Source organism: Numida meleagris, chromosome 5, assembly GCF_002078875.1.
Source record: "Numida meleagris isolate 19003 breed g44 Domestic line chromosome 5, NumMel1.0, whole genome shotgun sequence".
NCBI classification, from domain to species: domain Eukaryota; kingdom Metazoa; phylum Chordata; class Aves; order Galliformes; family Numididae; genus Numida; species Numida meleagris.
In genome coordinates this window covers 9,817,714-9,828,997 of record NC_034413.1, presented here as the reverse complement: position 1 = coordinate 9,828,997, position 11,284 = coordinate 9,817,714, and the positions used below count along the sequence as shown (strand labels likewise).

The 11,284-nt window shown below is 53.2% G+C and overlaps 1 protein-coding gene across 3 annotated transcripts in view; it reads left to right on the top strand.

Annotated features, from left to right (window-relative positions):
- Positions 352–11,284, top strand: part of MXI1 (MAX interactor 1, dimerization protein) — a 51,245-nt gene continuing 40,312 nt past the window's right edge. The window contains exons 1-3 of one of the 3 annotated variants that reach the window (XM_021397972.1): positions 7,081–7,420; positions 7,631–7,795; positions 8,035–8,167. In XM_021397972.1, coding sequence (XP_021253647.1) covers positions 7,348–7,420; positions 7,631–7,795; positions 8,035–8,167 — 371 coding nt within the window. In that variant the 5' untranslated portion in view covers positions 7,081–7,347. Of the gene's footprint in view, positions 584–7,080; positions 7,421–7,630; positions 7,796–8,034; positions 8,168–11,284 lie in introns of those variants that run through there. The other 2 variants (XM_021397973.1, XM_021397974.1) reach the window with 2 other exon arrangements.

The following is an 11,284-nucleotide window of genomic DNA, read 5'->3' as shown; positions in this document are numbered from 1 at the left end:
TGACAAGAGGTGACACGGTGTGACAAGGGTAACGCAGGGTGACGCAGGGCACTGCAGGCTCTGCAGGTGCAGGGGGCACAGCAGGGACGCGAGGTAGCCCCTCCTGCCCCCGGCCCCGCTCCGAGCCCGGCGGCCGCTCTCAAAGCCGCGCGGCGGCCGCCGCTCGCAGTCCGCAGGCGCGGACGGACCAGGCCGCCCCGACGGGGAGCGTGGGGCGGGGAGGGGGGGAGGTGGGGGGGGCGGGACGGCGGCGGCCGCCCTCGGGACGAAAACAGCGCACGAGCGGCAGGAGGCGGCGGCGGCAGCGCTAGGACCGCGGCGGCGCCGGTCTCGGGCTCCGCCGCACACGGGCACGGCCGCACGCTCCGCCGCACACGCCGGGCCGGAGGGCTGCGGCGGGGCATGGGGAAGCGCGGGCGGCCGCGGAGGGAACCGCGCGGAGCGGCGGGGGAGGCCGGCGGGGCCCGGTGTCCCCTGGGGGACATTTTTAACACGGGGCCGGGGATGGATACCTTCCTGCACAACGTGCAGGTGCTTCTGGAGGCCGCCAGCTACCTGGAGCGGATCGAGAAGGAAAATAAAAGTGAGTGCGCGCGGGCGGCTCTGCGGGAGGGGGGAAATAAATAATCGCGCAAACTTTGGGCCGGCTGCGGGCCCCCCCCCGCCTCGAGCGGCGGACGCTCGTGGGACCACCGTGTAAAGTTCGGGGGGAGCGGCGGGGCCGCGGACGGTGGACGGGAGGGGGTCGCTGCGCGGGGCCGCGGGGAGGAGGCGGTGTCACGGCCGCGCTCCCCCCGCCGGGGCATGGGCGCAGTCACGTAGGCAAACGGCCGCACTCGCCACGTCGCCGCGGGGAGGGCAGGGCCGGCCACGCGGGCCGAGCGGCGGTGCGGTGCGAGCAGCAGCCGGCCTTACCGCCGGCCTCTTGCTCCGCGGGCGCGCAAGATGCGCGTTGCCCTTTACGAAGCGCAGCGCACAGCGAGAGTGAGAGTTGAAAGACGTCGGGACAGGGGCTGCTGCTTCCCGCTGGGAACAAAGCGGGCGCCGTGTGCGGAGCGCTGCGCGCACCGCGGAGCAGCGCGGAGCGGCCCCCTTGCGCTCCTGGCCGGCGCCCCGCCCCCGCGCAGCCACATGGTTCGCACATGGAGGCAATCCGCCGCGCTGATTGGCGGAGACCTTCCGCGGGGCGTGGCCGGGAGTGCGTGCTCCGCCAATAAGCGACGCCGGGGTCCCCCGTGACGTCACGCGTTGCTGTGCGGGGCGGCCCGGCGGGGTGAGCCCGGGCTGCCGGTGCCGTTGTGTCCCCGGGTCACACGCAGGATGCCTTCCTTGCCTTTCTTTTCCTCTTTATTTCTAACTATTTTTTCTATTTCTTACCGATTTAATTTTATCTCTTTTTACTCTTTTATTTTCCTCTTCTTCCTCTCTTTTATTTATTTTATTGTTTTTTCCTCTTTTCCCCTGTGTATTTTTCCCTCTTCCCGAAGCACGCGCAGTTCCCGCTGCATTCCCGTTCCCGGAGCACCGCGCTCCCCCGTGGCGCACCCCGTCGCCCCGCTGCAGTTCCCATGCAGCGGTCCCGTGCGGTTCCCCCGCGGTGCGGGAGCGACTGTGCGCCCTCACGGACCCCGCTGCCGCGGTGGTGGGGGGACCACGAGCCCTTGTTCTCCACCATCAACTCCACGCTGCTTTTTTGCTCTCAAAAGCTGAAATAGTGCTGCTGTTATTTATTTATTTTTTTCCCCTCACATGCGAATCGGTGTTTCGTAATGAGCCCGCAGAGCCTCGTATCGGGGGAGCGGAGCGGAGCGGCCGGGGTTGCGAGCAGCGAGATGACGGAGGCGCGGGCGGAGCTCAGCGCTGCGCATGGGAGCAGCGGCGGTGCTTTGGGAGTCACTGTGGGACCGCCGGTTGTTTGATTTTTATTTTTTTTTCTTATTTTGCTTTTTTTTTTGTTTTCTCTGAGCTTGAAGGGGAAGTGTCAATCACGTTGCGGGCGGGAGGGGGGGGGGGGCGTTGCCAACAGAATTGTTCTGCCCTTGTCTTGCAAGACTATCTGACATTTCATACGTTCTGTTTAAAAACGCGTAATTTTATGAGGCTCTGTGTTTGGAGCTGGAGATGCCTGATCAGTGCTACGTGCTGTGCTCCCCTGCGTGAGCAGCACGTGGGGGCATGGGGGTTTTGTTGCCAAATATTGAAAGAAAGCAGCTGTATCCAACCAGCTCCCTTCCCCGGCGCTTGTTTTCGCTACATCTTCCGCTTACACTAACCACGCTCATAGCAGGGAAGTCCGTGCCTTCATTAGGAGATGCTGCGGAATCTCTCGGTGTTTATTTGCAACCGGGGCATTTTGGGTTGAACGGTCCCGGCTGGCCCAGGGCTCGCTATGGAGAGTGCAGTGCGGTATGTGACCGCGGTGAACAGGCGGCTTTGACGTGTTGCTCCCAAACAAAGAAAACTGCTGCTGGAATTGGAAAACAATCCCTGAGCACCACGGGGCCGATTCAAAGGGACGAACAGCTGCAGGAGCGGGAGGGCGATGTCCTGAGCGCGTACCTGGTCCTGCGGGGGGAGAGCTGTGTGCTCAGCTCCAGTTATTGCACCGGGATCTGCTGCCCTTTGGCTGCTGAAACAACACCGATGGCTCCGTGCGCTCTGTGCCGGCTGCCAGACGGGGATAATGGCTCCGTGCTTATCTCTACACGCTCCTACCTGGCAATTAGCAGCAACAAAGGAAAGAAGTCCCAAAAGCTTGGGGCTGAGTTGGGCGCATGCACCCTACAGCATGCCGGGTCCGGCCGGTGCTGGGCAAGGCTCTGCTGTGTTTTGGTGTGACCACTGAGCTACAGCCCTGATGGGTGCTGTACACATGGGGAGTGACAGTGCCTGTCCCCAGGAAACATGGCCTGAAAAAAAACAGGATTGGCAGAGAGGTCCCACCTGACCTGTACGGGTGATGGAGATAGGGCAGCCAAGCACTGGGATGCTGTCTGGGGTTGGTATTGCAGCTCTGGGGAAGCTGCAGGCAGTGGTGACCCCATGGGATAGCACTGCCTGTCATGCACCTTATGGAATCCTAAGATCATTAAGGTTGGAAAAGACCTCAAAAATCATCAACCCATCACCACCATGCCCACATGGCTGGGTGGTGTGGCAGCATAAGTGCATTACAGTAGAGTGCATTATAGTACAGTGACTGGGTAGAATGGAATCCTATTGTCATAATGCTTGGGTAAAATGGTGTATTTATCTATGGAGATAAAGCTGAATTTTTTTTCCAGTTGCGTTGCTGGAAATGAGGAGCAGTGCTGCTTGAGGCAGCTCCCAGCCCAGACCATGGAACCCAATCCCAACACACACTGCTAACTGACATGTACAGGTTTCCAAATGACCTGTTTCTGGAAATCTGAGCTTGGTATCTAAGGAGTAGAAACAGCACGTGAAAAATTACATTGGCTGTTTTAGGAAATGAAAGCCCTGCTGAGGGCAGCCCTGGTGCTGTATCTGTCACCTCTGCAGTGCCACCTCACAATGAGGCCTGCATAGCAGCATGTAGAAGCAGCTAAGTGCTGGAGTTGGGAAGGTGTCGTTAGAGAGACCTGAAGTAAATTCAGCTCGGGTTGGTATGTGCCAAGCATTACCTGTGTGTTCGTAGGCTCCTGCTTCTGTCAGCAGAAACTGCATAAACACATGATTAATTCTTTGGATGTGATGCCTTATCTATAGTAGGGGTGGTATGTGCATGTGCTGAGCTCACTGCAGAGGCAGACAGATGCTGTCATATCCTCTTCCAAAAGCATGAAGGCAAGCAAACCAACGTGACAGTGGTGTCCTTAATCACAGTTTAGCACAGGTGTGTGCATACAGGACAGTGGACTTTGGTCCCTGCAAAAAGCCAGATTTTCCTTGCAGTCTGACTTTCAAGTGCTGCCTATGTTTAGTGACCTTCTGACCAAGAATAACAAATGGGTGACTGTAGATTTGTCCTTTGCTCTTCAATAAATCTGTCTGAAGGGAAGGAAAACTGAGCCTTGAGAGTGAGTCAACACTATATTCAGCTTGTGGCTCCTTCCATTGTTTATGCATTTTTGAGGGTCTTTTTTCAGACAAACCAAAGAATGGCTCCCATAAGGTCAATGAGAGCTGAGCACGTGGCTCAAGGTCAGTACAGATGGTCTTGAATCTTATGGTGATGTGATACGGTGTGGTACACAGCTCTTTCAGTTATATATTTTTCTTCCAGCTTACAATACGCTCCCTTCCTTCCTCCTGGTTCATAACCTGGCCACGGTGATTCATGTGTCAGCTACTTCCAGGTTGTGTTATTTTGACTCGTGCTGTTTGTACATCATCATGAAATTCAGAAGGAAGCCACAGCAGGATAAATGATAGGGTAGAGGGAGAGCTGCTGGTTTAAAAAAAAAATCAAAACAGACCACATCTGTTTTACTTGAATAAAATAACACAGCAGCATTTCAGATGTAAATATTAATTGATTTCTGCACTGCAGATTTCTTCCTGGATATTTAAATTGTTGCTAAGGAGGAGGGAAAGGCTATCAGGGAGATTAACAAATCCATTATTAAGGCTGGAAATGGAGGGCTGCCGAAGTGCCATTTAATAAAATGTAAAAAGCCCCTTTCTAAAGGGCAAAGCAGCAGAACACACAATGAAAGTGAATCACAGCTGCCAGAAGGGATGCCAAGCAGCAAGCACTTATAATCAGAAAACTGTACTTACAGATCATTCGGAGCCACTAAATTAATGATCTCATTCTCCCCTAAAATACTTTTTCTTTAAGTCCCTCCCCAGCATCTCCCATGGATTGCTCAACCCCATTTTAAATGTGACTTTGGGGTTTTTTTGGTTGGTAGTTGAATAGCACCAGGCGTCTTCGTGCCATTCACTTTACACCCACTTTTGTTTCTGTCACACACAAATCTGGCATTTTGCAGGCTGTCCTGCCCGCACTGCCACTTGGGATGACAACTGAAAGATTTCACAGATACACTGTGGCTCTGTGGTTGGCTCACTGATCTCTACTGGGTTCCTTCTTTGGAAAGACGTCCCCACAGTTTACTTTCAAATTTGTCTTTGTTTCACACAGATTTTTGTAATTGTGGATTGTTTACTTAGGAAACAAAGACATGGAAGCTGAGCTGATGTGTGCATGGAGGAGTTGATTCTACATCATCTCATGCAGAACTGATCCTGCTGTTGCTTCATTCTGGTGCTGATTTAATTCACCGTGTATATGCGTCCCTCTCCTCCATACTCTTCTGTTTTGTGTCTTGAATGTTGGCTTCTGGAGGCTGGCTCTTTGATGTACTCCTAAATAACCCTTTTGTATCCCAGCTGTGGCTTTCCTTTTTTTGAGGAAACACGTCTCCACGTGTACCACCTGAAAGCTAGCAGTGGTGGCTGCAGTACAGTGATTTTGAGTGTCATCCTCGTGGTGGGTGTTTCTGGTTTTGTTTTGTTTGATGTTTAGTATTGCTAATCCTGAAAGGCAAATGACTGCCTTGTTTTGGAAGCAAGAAGTAGAGCTAGAGCCCAGAAACACTGCTGCATTAACTCCACTGGTGCAGAGCAGGGTGCATGCACCTGTGTCATTTTCCCAAGATCACATAAGTATTCGCTGCTCAAATTTGAGCGTTAACGTGTGCTCTTAATAATCCACGCTGCTGGTAGTTTCCAGTGTAGAAAACTGTCCCATCTTAAGAGAAACAAATCAGTCAGCCTGTTAAGATTCAGAGATGATGAGATTTGTGTAAGAACTGAACGGTGGTATGACTTTTACCCCGATCAGCTGCAAGCCTGCAGTTTTCTGAGGAAACCTCAGAAACAGTGAATCAGTGAAATATATTTGAAGAAAAGCTAACTACACTGAATCCACTTTTTTTTTCATGTCAGCTCTTGAAATTCTACGTGAGTCTCCTGAAATTTTGTGCTAACAGTCACAAGCTAGTGACAATCTCATTTTATTTTTGTGGGAAGTTTTAAGGTACTTTTCCAGCTCCCTTTCTGTTGAAAATTCATTGGTCACAAGCTAAAGGTTCAGACCCATGAAAAGTAAGCCCAATAAAACAGCTCTTTGAGGGCTGTCAGGTATCAGCTTGAGATTCGTATTGTAACTCTGAATGTTCTGATCAATTCATTTTTTTAAAATGTTATTATTGTTCCACTTCTAAGTGTAGATTAAGTATTTTGGATGCTGGTATCATACAGTTGCATGCTAACGGGTTAAGCTCTACTGCAGCAAACCTTGAAGTTGTAGGCCAAATTCAGTCGCAGAAGTGGTGGCGACGGTTGGGGCCTGTGTGGAAGCTGGGATGCGAAGTGCATTATTGAAGGATTGGGAAGAGTGGGGATGCACACTGTAGGTGTGACAGTGTTGAGAAGGTGAAGTGTGACTTATTTGTGTGGTGCTTCAGATGCCCTACAGGCTTTCATTGGCACATGGACTGCTGCCTGTGGTAACTTTTGTCTGTGGAGTGTGTTTGCGTTGGGGCATGGACTGTGCAACTCAGGGCACCATCAGAAGCCCTGGATGCACCGCACGTTCTCTTTAGTTAACATCTCCACAGATGCAGCCGCAGCTTTGCCTTTTGCAGCCTCTCTTTGCCCTTCTCTTGCCCCATTCTTGGTCTTTCCATGCGTGGAAGGCTCAAGGAGAGGTGTGAAGCGTCCACAGGCCTCTTGGCCTGGCAGCGTGCCGAGCCCCGGCCTGCAGGCCGCGGTGCTCGAGGAGGGCAGGCGGCTCCCCGTGCCCGTTTGCCGGCTGCCATCGCCTCAGGGCCGCGCTGCGCGCCCCGCCATCCCCACGCGAGGATAACCGCCGTCCCACAGTGCCCCGCGGCGGCGCCGAACTACATTTCCCATGCAGCCCCGCGGCGCGGCGCCCTCCCCCCTTCCCGTGAGCGCCTGGCGGAGGTAAACAAAGTGGTGCGAGGCGTTGGGGAAGGCGGGCGGGGCGAGCGGAGGGGCCGGTCCCGGCGGGGCCGCGGGGTAGAGCCGGGCGGCGGGGGGGTAAGCCCGGGCCAGGGCAGAGGGGACGAGCCCGGCATAGGGGTGAGGACAGGCTGGAGGGCGAAGCGGGGCTTGGGCAGCGGCAGGCTGGGCGCTAGGGTCGGTCGGAAAGGCCTCGCCTTCTCGCTTTCTCAGGAGCACGCGTCCTCGCTATCTCCGTGCCCCTCCGAGGAGAGCCGTCCTGGGGAGAGAGGGGTCGATGTGAGGGGGCTGGGGTTAGGGGGAAGCCGGCAACTCCTCGCCCCGCAGCCCCCCCTGCCCCGCTGGGAGCGTGGGGGCCGAGGGGGGGCCGGGCGGGCCGGAGCCCCGGGGGCCATGGAGCAGGTGCAGCTGATCAACATCCAGCGGCTGCTGGAGGCGGCCGAGTATCTGGAGCGGAGGGAGAGAGGTAATGGGAGGAGGGAGCCGGACTGACCGCCTGCCGGGGTGGTGGGAGCGGGGTTGGGGTCAGGAGTCCCCACGGGGGAGTGAGAGAGGTGAAGGGGATCGGAGCTGGTGGTCAGTCCCCGAGCAGGGGTTGAGGCGAGGGGCAGGGCTGGGGCGTGGGTGAGGTGGGGGGTTCATAGGAAGGGGAGAACGAGATGGATGTGATTTCTAGAAGGAAACCCAGGGGCTGGCTGGAAAGTTTCCCACTGGACAGGAAGGATGGGGTGGGAGGTCCTGGTGTTGCGGAATGAAACGTGCCTGGTTCGCTCGGTTCAGAGCTTGAGCAGGAGGAGAGACGAGGCGCTCTCTGGGCTGTCCTGGCTTTTGACGCTTTCAGGTATTTGAGATGTACTGGTCTTCCTGTTAGGTTGGCAGAGCCTTTATACTCCCCTTCCTCTGTTTTCTCCACCTCTTGGTCTGCTTCCCTCTGAATACATCAGCAATTGTTTTCCTGCGCTGTTGTGCTTAAGGGCTTCCCCAGCTAGGCTGATGGGTCAGTGTTGAGGCCTGCCAGCTGGCTTCTTTTTTTTTTTTTATGACCCCTTTTTTATGCCCTGCCTGTTGATTCTTGTGCAGAGTGCGAACATGGCTATGCCTCGACCTTCCCCTCAGCTCCAAGTCCTGGACTACAAGACCCAAAGCCCACGCGGAGGCTGAGCCGGGCAAGGAAACACAGCGGCAGTGGCAGCAATGCAAGTATTGCCAACAGGTACGACATGGGCAGGAAAGTGTGGGTGCAGAGCTGGGTGGGAGGATGGAGCTGATGAAGAAAGCTGGAGATGAGAGATGAGAAAATTGGCGTCCAGGGAAATGGGGAAAGTCTGAGTGCAGGGGGATTCGGAGCTGGGGCACATGGGCATAGCATCCCTTCTGGATGTGTCGCACTTAAAGTAGAGGGACACAGGGGAGCTGTATCTGCGGTACTGCCAGCTGACTCTGTGCCAATGCTCAGATGCTGCAGAGAAGAGAAATAGGGAGATCTGTTCAGAGGGTGTAGGGAGGAGATAGGCAATAGCTATTCCCATTATGTACAACTGATGTTTTTCCAACCCAGAAGTCGCTGCTCTTAAGGGATAGCATGCATGCAACCTGAGTGCTTTGGGGTTGTAATGACAGGCATGACTTGAAGCAAGGAAATGATGTTTTGAAATGGATCCCCTACAACAAATGGGAGAGAGGGAGATGACTGGCTGCTACATGCAATGTGTTAAAAATTCAGTTCAGGAAATTGAAGCTGTCTTTCACTCTGGTTTTCAGGGCAGTGGGATTTCCTAGCTTCCTGATTGCTTGGTAATTGTAGAACTTCATGGTTTTGACACATTGCTTATTAAACAATGCCATATTTCTTGGTTTGTTAAATTGAGAGGAGACAACTGGATTAGGCCTATCACTCAGTGCTGTGGAAGGATCTGTTTTTCCCCTCTAGTTGCTATCCTTTTTGTTGGTTTTTTTTTTTTTTTGTGATGTGTTATTGGTGGCTTTTTTTTTTTAACTCTCTCCTGTGGAATCATTCAGTCAGTGCTGAGGATTTCTGGCACAGAGAAACTTTAGAAACAAGGTGTCATTTTTAACAGGCAATTGTAAGCTTGCTTTTACTGCAGTGGGGCTCGTACAATCCATAAAATGGTGGCAGGTGGCTCAGGTGATTAAAGCTTTCTTAAGGTCATTGAAAAGAGACCAGTAGAGGCCATGGAGAAAGGTGTCTTTGCTTACAGTGTTTCTGCTTTGGTAGCATTTGATAATAAAGGTTGTTTGAAGTGATGTTAGGACACCTTGCTGCAGGGAACTTTCCTTCCTCAGGTTCATCACATCCTGGGCTTGCTATGTGCTACATGTTTGTGTTGCCTGCCTCGTTCAGCCACCTCTCCTGATTTGGGGGCCATTGTAGTCATTTCCTATTTCCCATGAACCCAAATCCCAGTCACTCTGTGTTGAAAAATGACAGCAGATGCTGAATTGAGATTTGTGTTTTTTCCCTCATAGGTTTCTCATATGTTATTTTCCATCCCACACCTCTTTCTCTCAAAGGCCTTTGTCATGGCAACCTGCCCTTCTCCAGAGGAGGGCTAGAAGCACATTCCCCTCAGGAGCTTCCTAGCACCAAATCCTGCTGCCTCAGGACTAGCAAGGGATGCAGAGCACTCCCTGTCTCTGGGGTGTGGGTGTACAGTGTGCCCTGCTGGCACAGAGCCCTCAGGCATACTGGTACAGGGACCCCAGGCACAGCTCTCTCAGGGCACCTTTGTGCTGAATCTGTTGGAGAGTGTTGGGGGGGGAGGGTAAGGTAAGAGAGAGGCAGAAGTGATGCTTTCCAGCCTTACTTAAAACCTTCATTATTCAAGGAATGCTGAGCACCAAATGAAATCTTTAGTGTAGAAGTGATAGGCAGTGTCTTTTGGCTTGAGGAAGGTTTGCTCCAGGCAGAGATTTGAGTGGTTCTTTTTGGGGAGCTCAGACCTTACATGCACAGTTGGAAATGGAAGTTTCTGTTAGTGCAAGTCGTAGCAGCTTGCACTTGCTGTCGGAGATGGCAGGCCTTCCAGATGGCTGCAGTGCCGGGAAGTGACAACTGTGAAGTTGAGGATGCCTCCAAATTCACTGCAGTGTGTTTTGTGTGATGCAGAGTAGAGCATTAGCCTTGTTTAAAGAAGGCTCCATATCACAGAATCATAGAATTGTTTGAACTGGAAGGGGCCTTTAGAGATCATTAGTCTAACTCCCCTGCAATGCACAGGGGCATCTACAGCTCGATCAGGTTACTCAGAGCCCCCTCCAGTCTGAACTTGAATGTCTCTGGGAACAGGGCACCCACCACCTCTGGGCAACCTGTTCCACTGCCTCAACACCCTTACTGTAAAAACTTATTTTCTTATATCCAATCTAAATCTCCCTTCTTTCAGTTTGAAACCATTTCCCCTTGTCCTGTCACAACAGATCCTGCTGAAGAGTCTGTCCCTTTCTTTCTTACAGCCTGCCCCATATAGCCTCTAGATGTCCCTTCCAACCTCTATCAGTCTGTGGTTCTTTCTGGAAATGCTACCTGGTTGTGTGGCAGTGGTACACTTAGCACCCTACGCCCATATTCCCCTCAAAGTTTTGTGCAGATGTTCACAGAAAGAGCATTTGTTCAAAAAGCAATTTGTTGACATCTCACAGGCCGGAGCTGCCAGAGGTAATGGACTCTTTCCAAGATTTTGAGTGGTCACTGCCTGGATGTTAGCAGGCCTCTCTGTTGCAAGCCTCCATGTGACATCATCTTCAGTGCACAAAGACAGGTTCCCCAAAATGTGGTTCAGCAGTGGAGAAAACATGCAGGAGCAATACGCACTGCTTGTTGAGCAGTGTCTGCTGCATATCCAGTATGCTCAGTCATGGGGTACCAGTGCCCAGGGTGTGTCTGGGGTAGGCAGATTCTCCACGCTGCCCTCAGTGAACAAGCTAAGGTCCCCTTAGTGGTGCCTCTTGCGTGGTCCCTGCGCAGCCACAGCTGAGGAATGTAATGTCAGGTTCTGTATGAAATGGCCACCTGGGCCGTGCCTGTCCATGGGAGGAGAAGGCAGGGTGAGAATTGATGACTTCACTGGCTACAGCACCTCTGTCATCATCGACTGCTGCGCTGGGGAGACTGTCCTAAGGAGGGTGTTGCTTCTCTGCTACCATCTGAGTCCCATCTATGCAGCTCTGTGTGGGAAGTCCTCTTGCATTGCCAGTGGAGACTTCTTCCAGGGTCGGCCTTCTTGTGAGCAGATCTCACAGCTCCTCAAACTTGAGCAGTGCCTGGGCATGGGTGCCTGGTTTCTACACCAGGCTCTGGAAGAGGTTGAGC